The sequence below is a fragment of the Apodemus sylvaticus genome, chromosome 21 (assembly GCF_947179515.1).
Source record: "Apodemus sylvaticus chromosome 21, mApoSyl1.1, whole genome shotgun sequence".
Lineage (NCBI taxonomy): Eukaryota > Metazoa > Chordata > Mammalia > Rodentia > Muridae > Apodemus > Apodemus sylvaticus.
In genome coordinates this window covers 25051132-25069865 of record NC_067492.1, presented here as the reverse complement: position 1 = coordinate 25069865, position 18734 = coordinate 25051132, and the positions used below count along the sequence as shown (strand labels likewise).

General features: G+C 51.1%; 2 protein-coding genes across 2 annotated transcripts; both read right to left on the bottom strand.

The window, feature by feature from the left end:
* Window positions 1-1990: 1990 nt before the first annotated feature.
* Rrad (RRAD, Ras related glycolysis inhibitor and calcium channel regulator) lies at window positions 1991-5331 on the bottom strand. The gene is made up of 5 exons (XM_052166485.1): window positions 5134-5331; window positions 4547-4978; window positions 3707-3780; window positions 3401-3605; window positions 1991-2617 (listed from the first exon to the last, which is right to left on the bottom strand). The coding sequence occupies exons 2-5, from the start codon at window positions 4911-4913 to the stop codon at window positions 2340-2342; spliced, it is 924 nt and encodes a 307-aa protein (XP_052022445.1). The 5' UTR covers window positions 4914-4978; window positions 5134-5331; the 3' UTR covers window positions 1991-2339.
* Window positions 5332-13671: 8340 nt separating this feature from the next.
* Ciao2b (cytosolic iron-sulfur assembly component 2B) lies at window positions 13672-15536 on the bottom strand. The gene is made up of 5 exons (XM_052167054.1): window positions 15350-15536; window positions 15111-15190; window positions 14741-14866; window positions 14320-14365; window positions 13672-13910 (listed from the first exon to the last, which is right to left on the bottom strand). The coding sequence occupies exons 1-5, from the start codon at window positions 15489-15491 to the stop codon at window positions 13813-13815; spliced, it is 492 nt and encodes a 163-aa protein (XP_052023014.1). The 5' UTR covers window positions 15492-15536; the 3' UTR covers window positions 13672-13812.
* Between the last annotated feature and the right edge of the window lie 3198 nt (window positions 15537-18734).

Here is an 18734-nt window from a genome sequence, read left to right as displayed (position 1 = left end):
CTCTGAAGAGTTTGTGGAATGAAGAAACACCTGGGCTCTTGCCCCGGGCTACCTCTTGGCTTTGAAAACGAACCCACCTAAAGATGAGTCCCCACTCAGACACTTTCTACCCATCAGCAAGCAGCTATGCTGGCTTCTGAAAACATGTTCAGGAGCCTTCCTTATCCATGGAGAATACACTCTAAGACCCTCCAGTGGAGGCCTGGACCAGGGATAATACTAAACCTTCAGTGTATGCTATTTCTTCCAATACATGCCTTTCCACTTAAGTGAAGCTCTTCCTAGCCTCTCTTTGGCATATATAAATTGCCAGGGTCACTACCCTGTAAAGGTTGTCAGATGACTAGCACTGCGATACTGCAGAGCTGATCTGATGACCAAGATGTCTCCTAGGGGACTAACATGTGGGTAGCATATACGTAGGGGACACTCTTGACAGGGGCTGATTCATATGCTGGGTGAGGCAGAACTGGATGGCTCAGGATTTAATCACGTCACTCAGATCATCATTCAGTTTAAAAGTTATGAGTTCTTGATTCCTGGCATTTTCCTTTTCATACTTTCAGACTGTGGTCAACCAAGGGTAACTAAAACTACACACACAACAGGTAAACTCCTCTGCTGTCACCTCCTGTCACCGGTGCCAAGAAGGATGAAGGGGAGCTAAGGAGACTTCTCAGTAAAGAACAAGGACCCGAGTTCAGATTCCCAGCACCTATTGTAAATACCAAGTAAAGTTCTTGTGATCCCAGCACTGGGGAAGTGGAGACAGGAGGGCCCAAGGGGAAGGCTGGTTGGCCAGTCTATTCAACTGCTAAGCTGCAGGCTCAATGAGAGGCCCTGTTTCAAAGGATAAGGTGGAAAGTGATTGGGAAAGACCCCTGGCATCTACATTTACGAATACATACCAGTCTGCGCACATGCAAATACAGCCAAAGCACGCATAGAGAAACAGACACAGAGGGAGGGAAGGAAGGAGGGAGAGAGAAAGAGTCTCAAAGGAGAGCCAGCCTGGTGGGAAGGCCTATAGTCTCAGCTATTCAGGAGGCCAAGACATGAGGATCGCAAGTTCTAGGCCAGCCTGGGCAGTTTAGAGAGACCCTATCTTAAAACAAATTGGCTGAGGATGTAGCTGAGTGTTAATTAACTTGTTTACAATGGGTGAGACTCCTGGTTCTGTTGTTCTTTTCTTTTCTTTCTTTCTTTTTTTTTTAAAGCAATATAGGGCGAGTCATATACTCAATTTCTAAGAAGGCCTGGATGGGTGGGGAGGCAGCAGTGGCTCACAGGGACACATTCTTACACGCATGTGAAATATCCATTCGGGACAGGGAAAGCTGTAGAGAGTTGTCCTTGCCAAAGACAAACTAATCGCTGTGTTAGCACAGGTACTCAGAGGCTGTAGCAGATTAGCACAGGTACTCACAAAGGCTGTAGCATAGTATCAGCCAGGAAGTGGAGAAGCCACCGGTGGCAGAGTGTGTCTCCCCCAGCACCTACTCCTAAGCACCAGCCACCTTAGCTCCAGAGTCATCCCCTCCACGCCCCTACGTTGGCTGATTTCCACCTGTTAGGAAGGGCAGGGCAGAAATACATGCTGCAGAACTTGAGCCCACAATCTTGTCAGGCTGTGAGATCCAAAGCAAAGTGTGCTTCCTTGGGCAGCCTCAGTTTCCCTCTATGTGTGGAGAGGCAATAGAATCTTCAGTGAGCCAGAGAATGCCAGGCCCCAGTGCAGAAGGAGCTAGGTCACGGCCTGGGGGTGTATTTTGTCTCCTGCTTCTTGAATACTCCTTTTACCTATCATAGGCTTCCTGTCTGTTCTGTCCATTGCCCTGGCTATGTCCAGGGCAACTGCTAGGACCATAGAGACCACACGCTAGGTCACACGGGCAGGAGGACCTTATCTCTCAATTTCAGAATCTTTTTTTTTTTTCTATTCTTGAAGCCACCATGAAAGAAAGATGCTCAACAGTCCTGGCTTGTCAGGAAATAGTCTTTATTACAAAAATTTGCATGTAAACAAACAACAACCTATTGAACAGCCTCCCTCCAGGGCACAGACACCCACATGGAGAAAGGTGGAGTTCTGTCCACAGCTGGGTTCAGGCCGCTTTGTATGCACGTGGGCCTGCACGTGCATCTCCACCGGCTCAGGTCTCACTGGCCATTTGGAGTTGCCTCCCTGGTCAGCTCTGTCTGTCCATGACCATGAGACAGGGTGTGTGCTACGTAGTTGACAGTTCTGAGAAACACAGAGGGTGGGCCAACTCTGAGACATCTAGAGCAGTTGGCTGGGCCAGCCCCTCCACCCGTCTACTACCTTGGGCCGTTGGGCCTTAGAGAACAGAGAGATCATGGCAGGACTTGGACTTGGCCCGGAAGGCCATCTTGCGGCTGTTGCGAGCCACTATGCGGCCCAGAAAGCGTTTGGCCTTCTTGCCAAGGCTCTCCCGTCGCCGAGTGCCAGCTTGCCGCCGGGCATTATCCTCTTTGCTGTCCCTGCGCAGGCGTATCTGGCGCACGACACCCTCAAACAGTGCCTGGACGTTGTGATGCAGTGCTGCTGATGTCTCGATGAACTTGCAGTCGAAGACCACTGCGCAGGCCCGGCCCTCTATGTGGTGGGGACAGACATGCGTCAGTAAATAATAGGAGAACGCAAACTCAAACCCTGGCCATATCTGGCAGCAACAACTCAAGGGTAACAGAAGAAGGAACCCTGGGTCCTTCCTAGAGACATGGAGACCCCACTTGCTGTACTGAGAACCCCAAACCTTGCTGGGGGTCACTTGATAGGCAGACTATGCCCCCAAAGTTTATGAGGGCCCACAAAAAGGTATTCATTTATTTAAAGCCCAGACTTTAAAATGTAGTCTGCAATTGTGGACCAAGGCGAATGAAAACTGCTTGACAGCTATGTATTTTATGACTTGCTGCTATAACAAACAGCCCAGTGGACTGGAGTGGGAGCAAGATCACTGAGTTTGAAGTACTCAGTACTGCCTGCCGCAGAGGAGGATGCTAGCCTGATGACGAAGGACCAGGCTCACTCTGAGACTGATCGGACCTGGGATCGGGTCCTGACCTCCTGATTCTCTGCATGTTCATCCATCTCTTCAGCCTCACTCTTGTCTCCTGTCAAGCATGGACCCAACGAGCAGCTGAGGAGGTGCGTGCCTGTCTTATTTCCCCTAGCAGATCTGGTCCTTCCTTCCCCTTTGTTTAGCCTCTGGGAGCCTGATGGACCAGTGACACCTCCCCCACCCTCCAACACCAGGTTTTCTTCCTGAACATTTTTAGCCACTGATGATCCCCAGGGACTCGAGCTGAGCCAAGATGAACTGGCCCACAGCCCAGCCAGGATCTCCCTCCCTTTCCTGACCCAATGCCTGCTTACCATCCACAGAGACCTCACGAGAGCGCACCAGGTCACTCTTGTTGCCCACGAGGATGATGGGCACGTTGTCTGTCTGCCGGGCCCGCCGCAGCTGGACCCGGAGCTCTGAAGCTTTCTCAAAGCTTCCCTTGTCCGTTATTGAGTACACGATGACGTATGCATCTCCCATGGCCATGCAGTGGCCGGGCAGCCAGCAGCCCCCATCCTGGAGGAGACACAGACGCACATGCAACCCTGTCATTCCCAGCAAGAATTCCCAGAAGGCTTTGCTTCTCTTTGTTCCCTGTGACCCGGCCTGCATCTTACCTGTTCCCAAATGTCATAGACCATTAGCGATGCCTCCTCTCCATCCACAGTGATAGAACGGTCATATGTGTGCCCTAGGAAGAAAGCCAGAGCCAAGTTATCAGTTGGCTGTCAGAGTTCCCCCTCTTCCCCCCCCCCATCCACCTTCTTCTCCTGACCACGCCTCCTGCTACTTCTCAGAGTCCTCTGATAATTCTCCTCCGCTAGCTGATGGTTGCTATGCTCAAACAACATGACAATCCTGGGAGCCAGGGACTGGAGGACATGACCTCCATCTCTTTGTCCCCAAACTAGTGAAGTACTCGATGTCTAGGGATCCCTTGTTGCCTGGGTCCAGGGTGGGTATGATCATATTGTCTGGAGTCAGCTTAGCGGCTGTCACAAACCCCTGGAGACTTTGGCCACCTAACTTTCCTGTCCTAGAAACTTCCTCAGATTTTGTTTCTGCCAGACCCGGGCAGGCAAGAGAATGTACTGCTTGCTCCAAGCCACAGAGAAATCATATCTAGTACTCTTCTATTCTGGACACTTCTTCCCTATCAAGGACTGGCACATGGGTAGGGGAGAGGTGGGGGGCGGGGCAGGGGACCGGTAAGTAGGGAGTAAGTAAGTAGCTCGTCCCTCAGTTTCTCCATCTTGGACGCAGAAATAACATGATTTCAAAAACGCCTTGAAATTTCATAGTATTTGCCACTTTTACTCCAGCTCCACTGCCTCCCAAGTATCTTTATCTTTTTTTAATTTTTTTTATTCGATATATTCTTTATTTACATTTCAAGTGAGTTTCCCTTTCCTGGATCCCCCCTCCCCGAAAGTCCCATAACAACCCAATTATCTCACCTGCTGCTTCTGCTTCAGGTCCGTCTTCTATACCACCAAAGATGCGCGCCAGAGCGCTCTTGCCCACACCAGGCGCCCCGAGCAGCAGCACCTTGTAAACGCTCTCCTCCGAGCCGCTGCCACCAGAACTGAGCGAGTCGGAGGAGCCTTCGGGCCAATCCAGCCTCTGTCCCTGTGTTCGAGTTCCAGTGGCAGTTGCTGCCAGGGAGCCCGGGGCTAGCGCCGCCTGAAGGTCTCGCTCGTCCACTGGCATGCTCCTGCGGTGCAGCGGGGGTGCCGGGCCCCATGGGGTGCTGCCTCGACGGCGGTCGCGCTCCCGGCCCGCGCCACGGCTCCCGCCCGCTCCGCTGCCGCCATTCAGAGTCATTGTGTCCGACGCCGTCCGGGAACTAAGAATTGGATGGCAGCTCTATCGCCGGAGCAGGCAGGATTCTGGAGTCAAGAAAGATGCTCAGGATGAAAGACCTGTTAGAATCTACTGCCAGCCAAGAGGTCTACACCTTAACCAGTAACCCAGATGGACCTGGGTCCCCATTCATCCCGTAACCCAGATGGTGTTGTCCACCCCGCTTCGTCAGGACACTCACCAACTCTCAAACAGATGCTATCAGGACTTGGTCAGCGCTGCAGCACTGGGGGGATCAGACAGAACCCACTCGCAGACCCCTGTTCAGGCTCGGACCCTTGTCGCTGTCACGACTGCAGCCTTTTTCTCCTCTGCCGCTTTCTCAGCTCCTCAGCTGGCGCTGGGTCGCGGTTCTAGGGCCTCCTATTTAAACCTCCACCAGCCAGGCTTCCGCCCTTACCCCTACTCCCCCCCCCCTCCCGCCCCCGCCCCCGCCCCCGCCCCCGCCTCCGCTCCCGCCTCCGCTCCCGCCCCTGTCCTCCCCGGCTGCTGCAGAGGCTGACGCATCCACTCGCCCCCGGGAATCCCCCACCTCCCTTCTAGGACCTCAAATCTGCCAGGGGCGGGGCAGGTAGCTGGGAAGAGGCTAGCAAGCTCGTGCGGGATGTGTGTGTGTGTGTGGGGGGGGGGGGGGGATGGGAATGGGGAGTGTGAGTTGTGGAGGGTGCACCCGGTGTGTGTATGCATGATGGAGAAGCTGCCAGTAGTGGGTAACTAGACCAGTGAAGTACAACTCCTCCATCTGGAGAAAAATTAGGTCTGTCTCTTTAAAGATGAATTTTCCCTTCTTCTTCCCAGTCCTGGCCTATTACCCAAGTCAGTAGACAGTATTCTGGACTGGACACACTCAGAACCTATGGAGCCCAGGCATGGACCTAACCGGAATTTAGAGGGTACTACACTGGCATTTCTAGCTTCAAAACTAAATCCTTCCTATTCCTGTCCTTGTTCTTGGACTTAGAGAGTCTCCCAATAAGACTTCCCTTCAGGTTGAAGATTGGCATCATCCACGAATTCTTGGGGTCCCTTAGGAAGTTCAGGGGGTGTAATGGACTCTTCTGATAGAGCCTACTAGGTGCTTGTCTCCTGGAGAGAAACTACAGGGCCAGAAAAAGGAAAACACGAACTCAAGTCCCCACCCTGACTCTAAGCACGCCAAGCAGCTGCCAGTAACTGCTAAAAATATCTAACCCTGGCCCTAGCCATTTTACTTCTGGGCATGAGGTTGCCCAGAGTCGGGGAGATCCAGGCTGACAGTGGGGGGCTCTAGAAAGAGCCAACCACTTTATAGTCCTCAAGTTCTTCCTGCTCCTGAGCCCCATGCTGGGCCTTTTGCTCACGAACATCCCACAGAGGGAGGAGGGGCCTAAATGCAGGGTATGGGTGAGGGGTAGCTTTCAGGAATGGGTCTCAGGGCCTCTGCTCTGTGTAAGACTCCCTTCTGATCCATACTCCTGTGCCAGACCCTTTAATTAATAGCAAAAATAGACGCAGTAGCACCAGTGCCTCGGAGCTCCCCTTTCTCAGACACTGGGTAAAAACAGGGATAGTCTTAGAGGGGAAGAGAGGTGATAGGGCAGACTGGGGACTAGATACCCAGTCTGCCTCTCGAGATCCCAGCATTCAGGTACCCAGTCCTGAATTGGATATCAAGACCTATTCCTTCCTTGCTCTGTAGGGTGAAGACTGGGCAAGTGCGTGTGTGTGTGTGTGTGTGTGTGTGTGTGTGTGCTGGCTGTGACGTACTTTGGGACAGGAACTTGCTCTTAGACGTTCGTTCGCAATGACTGTGGTGGGGGTGGAAGGGCACCCATTTGGGGCTCAGGTGACATCATACGTAGATGGACCTCAGTGGGCTGTAGCAGGTTGCCATGGAGACTTGAGCCAGACTTTCTGGTACTGCATTAGTCTCCTTGGCAACACCTAAAAAGGCCTTGAGTTGAGGAAACTGGCTAAGGGCTGAGGTTAGGAGGTTTATGATGCAGGGCTCGCTTATTCTTAGGCCCTCAAAGTAAGCAAAAGCGGAGCCAAGGTGCCTGCTTCTGTGTCCTTTCCATGAAGGAGGATCATGGAGGCCTGGGAAGACCCTGCTGGCTTTTGTTTCTTGGATAAGGCTCAGTGGGCAGAGGAAGTCAGGGGCTTCTGCCTCTCCTGGCCAGTTAGAAGCTTCTAGAGTCGGCACACCGCTTCCCAACAGGAACCCGAGTGAGCTGTTTATGACACATACACCCCCACGGCTACACATACAGTGTGGCTGGAAAGAACCTTGAGATGTCCAGGAGCGTGTCTGGCAGAGTACGGGTAGAGGATAGCTAGCTGTAGACCTTCCCAGAAGGGGCCATACAGGGAAACAGGGCAGACTTTCCCCTCTGGTAATTTGAGCGTTTGACTTCAACAGTGTATCGTCTTTGCCAAGGCAACGCCATCCACACAGAGCCACCCAGACCCCAGGCATTCCTTGGCTATGCCAACAGGCCAGAGACGATCATCACAAGCCTAGGTAGAGCCAGGCGCCTCATGAGCCAATATCAGGACACGACCTTAGGATCATTTCCTGCTATACTTCTGCTCCTCTCAGCTCTCCTAGCTGCCCAGAAGGAACAAACAGGCTGGAGCCAGCTCTGTACCTTGTTGCTTTGTCCCAGCTGAACCTCAGCTTCCTTCTCTGAAAGCCAAGGATAACATCTCCCTAGTTCTCTTTTATTTTCTATCTATCTATTTATCTATCCATCTATCTATTTATTTATTTATTTATCTATTTATTTTACATGCTGATCACAACCCCCTCCTTACCCTCCCACATCCTCTCTCCCCACCCCCTCCCCTTCTCTGAGTACCCCCTGCATACCAACCTACTCTGGCCCATCAAGTCACTTCAGGACTAGGTCCCTCCTCTTCCACTGAGGTCAGACAAGGCAGCCCATTTAGGGAAACAGGAGCCCAGGTAGGCAACAGAGCTGGGGACAAGCTCCCACTCCAGTTATTGGGGGACCCACATGAAGACCAAGCCGTACATCTGCTACATATGTGCAGATGTACATGGAGGGGGGGGCTAGGTCCAGCCCATGTATGATCTTTTGTGTGTGTGTGTGTTTGAGACAGGGTTTCTCTATATAGCCCTGGCTGTCCTGGAACTCACTCTGAAGACCAGGCTGGCCTTGAACTCAAAAATCTGTCTGCCTCTGCCTCCCAAATTCTGGGATTAAAGGCGTGCGCCACCACTGCCCGGCCCATGTATGATTTTTTGGTTGGTGGTTCAGTTTCCCGGAGCCCCCAAAGTTCCAGGTTAGTTGACTCTGTTGGTCTTCTTATGGAGTGCCTATCCCCTTGGGGGTCTCCCAATCCTCCCTGTCTCCCTAGTTCTGAGACACAAATAACATGTAACTCGGAGAGAAGGCCATTGGCTTAAGAGTGGTATGTATTGCTGTCTCAGCAGGCACATGTATTCTCGTCATCCTCGGTTGGATGGGGCAGGCTGAGAAAATCCCTGGACTCTCTCTTGCTTCCGCTTCAGTATCAGGATGAAGTTCTGTCACAAGGAAGGTCGAGAACCCAGGAACAATGCAGATAACTCTAATCCTACCTCTTCTCTGTGGGACCCTCCCCACTCCCTCAGGTGACTAAATGTTGAAGAGAGAACCTGGCATGCCTGAGGTTAATCTCCAGCCAATTTGACTGTATTTAGAATTGTCATAGAAACTTCTGGCTGTGTCTGCAGGCAGAAAGGTTTCACTGAAAAAGAAGACCTCCATCTTGAATGCGGGTAGAATCACTCATGGGCTCGGGTCTAAGATGATAAGAAGGAGAAAGTGAGGGGAGAACCAGCAGCTCTTTCCCTCTGCTTCCCAATCGTGGGTGCAATAGGATCAGCTGCCTCACTTGCCTGAGGCCACGCCTTTCTAACCATGACGTATCTCCTCAAACTGTACGCCAGAACACAGCCTTTCCCACAGTTGCTTCTTCTCATGTATTTTGTAACAGTAACAAGTAACGCATACAGCTGTTTTCAGCATCCTCCTACCCTCCTCACACCTCAGCCCTCTTCCTTCAGGGCCTCTGCCGTGCTGTGACTCAGTTCATTCATTTCCCTGAGCCGCACTAAGCACCCATGCGCCAGCCCACCCTTTTGTCGAGGGCAGGGATGATGGGGGAGCGTAACTGCAGCTGGGTGTGCTCCTGTGTGTCATCCAGTCTCTGAGGCGATCTCATTTAGCTGGGATTTGTTCTTCCCATTGTGGAGATACAGCAGCCGAGGCTTGAGGGACCACAGCCCAGAAATAGCAGAGCTGGGTCTATGAGGTGGAAGGTCTCAGGGATCTTAATCTTCATCCTTCCCCCACACTACTCTGCCTTTCCAGCACAGCTGTGGTTCCAGAAAGTTCTTTGGGGGCTGGTCCAGTATTCACAGATGGTGTCCTGCAGACAGCTGGTGGCCGGGCACCGATGAGCCAAGAATGCCAAAGGGACTGCAATGCCAGCAACTTGATGTCCCTCACCCCAGTGGCCCGGCTACCAGGAAGACCAGCAGTGTGACTCAAAAGCACCTGCCTACCCTGAACATGGCTGAATACAGATACCAGGGCCACCTCAGACAGATGGGGCTTGGCGAGCTGAGGTTCACATATGCGGAGGCCTACAGTTTGGGAAGGACTTGGGGCCGGATCACCCTGGCGGGTCACCCCATCTCTGAAAGAGTCAGCCCTTTCACTTGTGCACATGGAGGAGCAAGTGGCTGGAAGATCATTTGAGACAGACCAAGGGCATGTTTACACGTGCATAGAGCGGTCCCAAAGAGATTGCCATGACTATCCCCATGTTAACAGATGAGAAACTGAGTGACACGGGCCAATGGCTTCATTTCCTTGGTCTGATGTAGGCTCCTCCTCTTCTTAGTCACCAGACTGGCAAAACTATTTCTCTTAAGAATGAACTGAGACTAGGAGCTGGGGTCTGGGACCAGCTTAGGTCTCGGGAATAGACCCAGGCCTTTCTATGGAGGGACAGGCCCAGATCTTTCTATGGAGGGACAGGCCCAGGCCTTTCTATGGAGGGACAGGCCCAGGCCTTTCTATGGAGGGACAGGCCCAGGCCTTTCTATGGAGGGACAGGCCCAGGCCTCTCTATGGAGGCAACAGCAACCCCTGCCAAGGGAGAAGTATTTTCATCTGTAGCTGGAAGTCCTTAGGATCTTCTCCTAGATCACTTCTCACCTGCAAGGTGTAGATAAGGAAGAAAAGCAACCACCACCTGGAGCAAGGAAATTTGCTGAGCTGGACCTGGTGGCACACGTGCATAATCCCAGTACTCAAAAAGACAGGCTGAGGTAGACTGGGCGATAGTGTGAGTTCAAAGCCAGCCTGGGCTACACAATAGCCGTTACAGGACATTTGAACTTGTTTCTAGTTAGGGTGTGTGTGGCTCAGCCCATAGCACACAGCTGTAATCCCTGTGGCTGGACTACAGACACATCTTTAATATTCACCTTTAATCCCAAACTGAAGGTAAAGGTAGTTTGTAGAAGGATGCACTTATGTTTGACAGTGATATGTAACTGAGTGGCAGAAAAAGTGACAAATCAGAGAAAGACTTGACAGAAGAGGATCTGCCCATCTCTTATGAGGAGAAAACAGGGAAGCTACTTAAGGAGGCAGTTTTACTGGGAGAGTTTTCCACAGACAGACTGAAAGGAGAACAAGTTAGACAGAGGTAAAGGCAGAACGCGCCAGAGAATGAGAAGGAGCCAAAAGATTACAACATAATGCCAAAGTTAGTAGGAGGCCAAGCAGAGTAACAGTCGGAGGGCTGAGAGGAAAGCCAGATCGAATCAGTCAGCTGGGAGAGGAGTTTGATCCCGAACAGCTGAACCAGCCAGCCAGAGCTCAGAAACAAACAAGAAAGGGTTAGTCAGCGGCAAGCCCCAGCTGCTGAAAACATTCTAGGCCTGGGTAAGGTTGTACGGAGGCTAGAAGAGTCCAGGACTAGGCTTAGGTTAGCAGACAGGCAGGGAGCTTCTGAGAGGATCACCGAATCAGGAGAATAAAAGCTACTTTATTTTCAGAGTGAGATCCTGACTCAGTAAGCCAAAACAAATATATGAACAAGCAATTTGACACATCTTAAAGGGCTCGGGATACCTGATGAGGATCAGTTACGTCTGGGCTCCAATAGGGATGGGCATTCCCATCAGAGAAAGAGACCGAAGCAGGAAATCCCGAGTCCCCCAAAAGACCTTCCAATCGGCTAAGATCTAAGTTTCTTTGGATGACAAAGTGCATTCTGGGTAGAGGGTCAATAGGAGGCAGAGGTCCTGATACAACTGCATCATCTTACAGAGCAGAGCTTCTCTTATCCAGCGCCTAGGGTGACAATCGCCCCCGAAGGCTGATTGTGAGGGTTCCCCAGGATCCTTTTAGAGACAAAAGGAGTATCACTATCTTGATGTGGGGACTAAACATCATCATCATCATTAGGCAAACAGGTACCATACCTACAGGTTAAGTCACAGCAGACATACCATTCTCTGGTCAAGCTAACCCCTCAAACCTGAGCTCCTTTGAGCCTTTAGACTAACTTCCAGCAGACAAAGAAACACCTCAGATGGTGGGACTTCAGTAATAACTTGCTTGGCTTCTTTTTAGTGCTGGCTGGGGTCAGTATTAAGATGTACCAAGGTGGGTGCTGCAGCCTAGACCTAAGACATTTCCTGAGGTCCTAGTGTCCAAGGCTTATTCTTCTAAGTGGAGCCACAGGGAGGTTGGACCTCACGGGAGGGCTTCTGGAGCACACACTTGAAGCACAGACTGCAGCTCTGGCTCCGCCATCCTTTTTCTCTGCCGAGTACTCTGTGGCAATGTGCTACTTTACCACAGACCCAAAAGCAACAGTACCAACTACAAGTAGACTGTCTCCTCCAAAGCAGTGAGCCAAAGTATATTTTCAAAAGGATTTTGTTTTTTGTTTTATGAATTTTGCTGGCATGTGTGTCTGCAGAGGCCATGAGAGAGCACTGGATCCCCTGGAACTGGAGTTACGGATGGGTGTGAGCTACTGTTGTGGGTGTTAGTAATCAAACCCAGGGTTCTGGGCAAGAGGAACAAGTGCTTCCAATGGCTGAGTCATTAGTAAAACAACCCAAAACCCAACTTTTAAATTTCCATGTATGTGTATGTATATGCCATATACATCCAGCTCCTTGGAGCTGGAGTTACAGAGGTTCGGAGCTGTCTGATATGGGTGCTGGGACCCAAACTCAGGCAGGTCTGGAAGAGCAATGCACGTTCTTAGCTGCTTGCCATCTCCAGCCCCCAAACTTGCTTTCTTTGTAAATTACTTCATGTGTGTAGTTATGGAAAACAGGCTAGCAGTGGGAAGGGAAGAGAAAGTCTTAGAAGCTAAAGAGGGCCAAACACAATACACAAACGTTGGGGAAAATCTAAGTGCTGTTTCTGGAAGACCTATACACGGCTAGATAGTGGATGTTAGTTTTGTTTCGAGACAGAGTCCAAAGCCCAGGCTGACCTTAAATTCACTATGTAGCTAGGAGAGCTTTCAACTTCTGATCTCTCTGCCTCTACCCCCCAAGAACTGGAATTACAGGTATGCACTGCTGTTCTCAGATCAGAACGCCTCATGTGTTGGTCAGACACACACCATGGTTATGTAGTTGTGGTTTGAATGAGAATGGCCCCAAACGGGTCACACATTTGAATGCTTGTTTTCCAGCTGGTGGGACCAGGAAGAATTAGGAGGTATGGCTTTGATGGAGGAGGTGTGTCCCTGGGGATGGGACCTGAGGTTCCAGAAGACACTATTCCCAGTCCCCCACTCTCTCTGCCTCCAGCTTGTGAACTCTCCGATGTTCTTGCTAACACGTCGTTGCTCTGCCGTCATGGACACTAGCCCTCTGAAACAGTAAGCCTTAAACAAAACATTTTCTTTTATAAATTGCCTTTGTGGTGGTGTCTTACCATAGCAACATCAAAGAAACTAAGACAACAGACTTACATCAATTTAGGACTTGGTTCTTTAAAGTGAAGGGCCACATTTCTATAGATTCCTCTAGAAGCAGTTCTTTTTACTCTGCATAGCTCTGGCTGTCCTGGAACTCACTCTGTAGACCAGGATGGCCTCGAATTCAGAAATCCGCCTGCCTCTGCCTCCCAGAGTGTTGGGATTACAGGCGTGTGCCACCACTGCCTGGCTCAAATTTTTATTTTTAACATTTGCAACTTTTGGTAACTGAAACATTGGAAGGGCTAAAAATTATATTATTATTATTATAGACAGGGTCTCCGTATATTGACCTGGCTGTCCTGGAACTCTCTATGTAGTCCAGGCTGTTGTCGAAATCATGGATGGATGTGCTTGCCTCAGTCTCCTGAGTGCTGGGATTAAGTGTACCACTGTGCCCAGCTTGCCAGTTTAGTTGTGTATGAGTATTTGCCTCTATGCAGGTGTATTGTGTGTTCCTGAAGAGGATGTTAGATCCCCTGGAACTGGAGTTACAGATGGCTGTAAGCCTCCACATCGGTGCTCGGACTCTAATCCACATCTTTAAGAACAGCCAGTGCTTTTAACTGTTGAGCCATCTTCCCAGCCCCACTGCAAGGAATCAGAGCGATGAGGGCACCTCACGGACCCACTCTTCATGGGTGCCAACTACCTACTCTACAACCAAAAATGAGTCCACTATGAGACATACTAAGGCATTCTGGGAAACGAATATAAATTAAGGGTTTATTACAAAATAAAAAGTGTTAAGTTTCTCCTTGTCAGTGATTCAAGAAAACAAAGCCATGAGCCCTTCCTTGGTGGAGCTGAGGCCAGGCCACCCGTGCAGGCTGGTGGTCCAAAGCCAGGCTCACGAGCGGGCAGACAGACACTGATTGACAACCTCTAGCAGGTGCGTGTTCTCCAGGGCAGCTGCCACTCGCTCCTTATCTGCAAGCTGTTTGTTCACTAGGTAGGAAAGGAAGGGTGGAAAACGGGGTTAAAGCAACTCGGGCCAGGCTGCTAGCCTAAGTACACATTATATTTCTACCAATAAAGTTCTCTGTCTCAGGACTCCAAGCCTTGATCAGGCTATATTCCTCACCCGTGCCCATAACTAGCTATACCCGTCACCGCCAGGGACTGCTCAGGTCTGCCTCGGGTATTTCCTGAAGCCCGACACAAGGAAGTCCCTTGTGTACTTGAAGACCATGGGAGGGAGGGTCACAGGAAACAGGAGACTTTAGTCAGGCCAGCTTTGTTCTAGACTACAGCCTGGCTATTTTATTCACTTAGTCCCTTGATCCTAACCTTGCCCCATAAACTACTGTGGCAAAGGGGAAGCCTCACAGTTCGGGGCCCACCAGCCCACACTAACCTGCATGCTCCGAGGCATGGGTCCCCGGTGTAATGTGCACATCCATCTGCAGGGAAAGACAATGTGGGCCGGAGCACTTACTTACTCACCCGTCCTTTTCTTTTGGACACCACCTTCCTCCCATCCTTCCTCCCAATCCTCTTGATTCTGCCTCTTTCATCCCAAGCCCACCTGCAGTCAATCCACTTCTACCCCAGGACCTAGTCAGGACTATTGATTTAAAGGTCTTCCGGTGCCTCGACCACGCCTATTCACCGCTTCCCCGCTGCTCTTTCTGCCACACTATTTTCGGAAGTATTTCCAATATTCTTGTCACATCAACTTGGGAGTTTCCTCGAGGTTCAGATCCTTCCGGTCTCCACCCTGATGTTCCCTCTCCCCAATAGTTGTTTCTCCTTCAGGGCTCGAGACTCCAACTGACCTTGAACCGCTGGGGAAGGGACCGTAGAAGCTTGACTTTGATAGAAAGGCCAATAAGGGTGGCCATGCTGCAGTGTGGGATGGTGGGTGTGAAGGCCACTGCGACAGTGCTCTCCGGATCGCTAACCTGGGTTGATACGGGAGATCAGAATGCAATGACCACACGGTGGCCCCTAGCCCCAAAGACAACTCTCTTTAGTTTACTGATTTGGGCAAGCCACCCAACTTTTATGGGCACCATAAACATTAACAATCACGAATTGAAAAAACAACTACGCCCTCCCACAGATTCTCTCAGGTGCTTGTGAACGGAGAACACCAGCCTCTGATGTACAGTGGTACCTTTTTGACTACTTGAGCAATCTACTCACCTGAATCCGAACTTGCTCTACTACGTTCAATTCCTCCAGTGTCAGTGGATGCTCCGGGTCATTAATGGAGCGAATAAGATGTGCCAAGTGAAGGAAAAGGGACTCTCAAGTTTTGGCCCACTCAAAATCTCCGCAGGCACGCCTAACCGGGACACCCCTTCACCAGCGTGTTGCACCAGCACTTCCTGCCGATACCCCAAGCCCCCACCGTCCCGCCAGCGCCCAGCAGCGACGGATATCGAAGATCTCCCGGGCGTCGATGCTGTCGGGCACTTCCTCATCTTCCTCGCCTGCCGTCACTGGCCGCTCCCCCGAACGCTCATAGATGAGGGGGTTAGCGTTCTCTAGGAGCCCGCCGCCGCCACCGCCGCCGCCCACCATCCCGGAACCGCGGTTCCCACAACCCCCTAGTGGTGTGTACTTCCGCTCCTACGGCGCACTTCCTGGGAACGAGGAGAGGGCGTGGTGTGGCTACGGGGTCGCGCAAGGGACATGCCACACTCCCGGGATTCGGCGGAGAGTTTGCTGGAGGCGGTATATTTGTCGTGCGGTCTACTCCGAAGGCGGGAAAATGCTGATAGCTCTCGCCAGGGCATCCGAAGGGTCACCCGCGGTTCTTAGCCGCGTGATCGTTTTGGGAGCTGGAACGCAGGAAGCCAACACCGTTTGACAAGGGCGCTAAAGGCCCCTTGAGATTGAACCCACAGGACCTCTTTCAGGAGGCTAGGCTGAAAGAGCATTCGGACGCCCAAGCTCGCTGTCACGCTATCGTGGAATCTAAATCGAATGACACGCTGTTTTCCTCTAGTAGGGATCGGCAGCACTCGTTGCTTTCTTGTTAAGTAGATAAACGGTCCTAAACTCTACTGAAGAAGGAAGGCCTACAGGGCATGGGTGTCGTGAAAAAGCGTCATATTCTCGAGTCTGGGAGGACCGATGTTGCCTCTCAGGCCAGGAACTAAAATATAAGATAAGATGGTGCATACTTGAAGGTGGATCCTATAAACTATGAGTCTTGAAAGCAAAAGGGAGTTATAGGGATGAAGTGTCCCTGCCCCTCTCCCTTGCGTATGTGCATATACAGTTCCCCTCACCCAAATTCCTGGAAGGTGGCCTCTTCTTCATCTGGGTTCTGAGCTATAACTTAGTTATAGCTCTCTGCACTATTCTTTCCAGCCAACCCCCTACGATAGGAATGTGGTTACAGGGGTGGTTAACAAGGTGACTCGAGACTTAAGAAAAAAGACCCTGGTGTCTTAAAGGAGCTCCGTTGCCCCTTTGGAGGAGGCTGCCCCCAACTTGCTGGTCAGAGGCTCACTGCAGACATTCAGTACTGCTCTTCTGCTGGATAAACATTGCCAGCACACTCTGTGCCCAGCCTGCCCGTAGCCCAGACCGAACTTCTGGAGGAGGCCTTGATATGCTGTTGCCTGTCTGTGCAACACAGCATGCCTAGACACAAACCAAGATTCTGAGGCGAATGTGGCTGGACAGACTTTCTGGCTGTTTAAATGCTGTGGTGTGTGGGCTCTTGATTCTCCTCTTCCCACTGCAGGATGAGACTCTGGAAGGGGACAGGGACCTGGGTAAGAATTACACAACTGTGTAGAGTCAGAGGCTGAGACTGGGGGTGAGGAGACAGCAGGGAGAGGAGTTAGAGGGTCGTTGACTGTGTGGGAATAGTGCATCCACCCAATGAGCGTCTAACCACAGAGTCTCTTGGAGTATTAGGAGAGTCAGATATTTCTGAGGACACCCAACACGGGATCCAATTCAGCATAAGGAGCTCTGAAGGGTGCTGGTCTTGGGGATTAGAAGCCTCTGGGTAGGGGTGGGTGGATGGAGGTTTGGACATTTTCATTCTCCGTGAGTGGCTGTGGGTGTGGTTATGGTTGTAGTTGTTCCTCATCTTGGGATCACAATGGCAATAATACCTTCCCTCTGGCATTTGATTCTGAATGGTCGCCCAGGGAGACAGAGAAACTCCTAGTCCTCACATCCCCTCACATACGGTAGAAGTCTCCTGTGTTCTGTTCCCCATGCACTCCACCTGGACCTGGGGCAAAGGCTTGGCTTCCATGGTGAAGGGGATGTGTCAGGCAGTCTGTAGGCACTATTAATAGCTGAGCCATGCATCCCTTGAAGTTTCTCATCTCGGAGTATCCTAATGTGCACCGAGGTGACCTCCAGCTAGGCCACTTGAATCTGAACTGTCCTGAGGAGCAGCACTTACTTTATCCTATAGCCCCTCCCTACCAGACTGTCTCCTTTGCCCGCTGTCAGCCAGGCTATGGGAGGCCAAGAATGCCTTGGCAGGCAGAAACGTCATTCTTAGCATGTGTGATGTCATGTCCAGCTTGAGAGTCTAGAGAATGGGAAATTGCACATATGATTCCCACAGTCCTTTTCATAGCTCAGGAGAGTCAGGATTGGTGGAAGACAGACTTGTGCCATTGGGACCAGCACAGGTGGCCCGTTGCGGACTACTCCCAGGACTGAATGATGGCAGCAGGTTCAGAGGTCCCTCAGTGAGCCTGGCTGGACAAGCTGGGTCCTGGCCGTGGTTTAAAACAGTGTTTGCAAACAAGAGTACCTTGGAGGCTGACCTAAAGGTTACAAGGAGGTAGCCACACCCACCATGTGGCTGCAGTGTGATAGAAAAGACTCAACTTGGATGTCATATGTACACACACAGGTCAGGACTCAGTCTCATCACGGCCAGTCACGTGGGGGAGCCTCTTTCATTTGAGTGGTACTGATGTGGGTGTCCACACCTTCCTGCTAGTTCCCTTTGCCAAGCTACCTCTAGGGCTGCTCTGGCTTACACTCCTGGGCCACCCAAACTGTGGGGCGGGGTGAAGGATGGAACCTCCCACCTGGCAAGGGGCCCAGGGGACTTGAGGGGGCTCTGAGCTTTGGGTCAGCCTGCAGTGGTTCTTCCATGTCAACCCCACAGGGATTTCCAGCGCTGTTGGGAAGATTCTCACGCTCATTAAATTTTTAATTATATTTGAGCAGAGGGCACACATGCCACAGCGTGCTAAGTGGAGGTCAGAGGACACGTTTCAGAAGTAGTTCCCTCTTCCATCATGTGGTCTCTAGGGATGGAACGTAGATCATCTTCAGGCATGGCAGCGAAAGCCTTTATCCAACGAGTCATCTTGTGTTTTCTCCACGCTATATCCATGTGCCTGATCTTCATCGTCTGTTCCACTAACACTTATGGATTTTACTTGGTATCAAGTCTGCTGGTGTCCTGTCTTGCTTCACATGCTCATTAACTTCCCTCATGACACTATATATGTTTGAGTTCAGTGAACGGCAACTTTCATTCACACCCCGGTGACCTGGGTTCCTTTCTCTCTTCTCCACCTTCTCTCCATGTTCTTCTTCTCCAAGTCCCAGATGTCTTTAATGAATCTGAAGCTTTGGAGGAGACAGAGGTGAGTGGGTACCACAATCTTATGTCCACCTCTTAGCAAGTCTCAAGTTTTCTCAGTCTGTAAATAAATAATCCAAATAGTAACAGCTTTGGTGTCCTAGGAAGTCCAAGCAGCCATAACAAAATCATTGTAAGCCATAGAGTGCTGTGGTAAATATGTGTGTCCCAACTACTAGGAAGGT

Bases quoted from the DNA above. Each gene is read 5' to 3' on its own strand.
- Rrad (XM_052166485.1), bottom strand. From the start codon at position 4,913: ATGACTCTGAATGGCGGCAGCGGAGCGGGCGGGAGCCGTGGCGCGGGC. The intron at 3,606-3,706 runs GTAAGATGCAGG...TGTCTCCTCCAG, and splicing joins TCTATGACATTTGGGAACAG to GATGGGGGCTGCTGGCTGCC. The intron at 2,618-3,400 runs GTAAGCAGGCAT...CCCACCACATAG, and splicing joins TCGTGAGGTCTCTGTGGATG to AGGGCCGGGCCTGCGCAGTG.
- Ciao2b (XM_052167054.1), bottom strand. From the start codon at position 15,491: ATGGTGGGCGGCGGCGGTGGCGGCGGCGGGCTCCTAGAGAACGCTAAC. The intron at 15,191-15,349 runs ATATCCGTCGCT...TTCACTTGGCAC, and splicing joins CGACGCCCGGGAGATCTTCG to ATCTTATTCGCTCCATTAAT. The intron at 14,867-15,110 runs GTGAGTAGATTG...GTATCAACCCAG, and splicing joins TAGAGCAAGTTCGGATTCAG to GTTAGCGATCCGGAGAGCAC.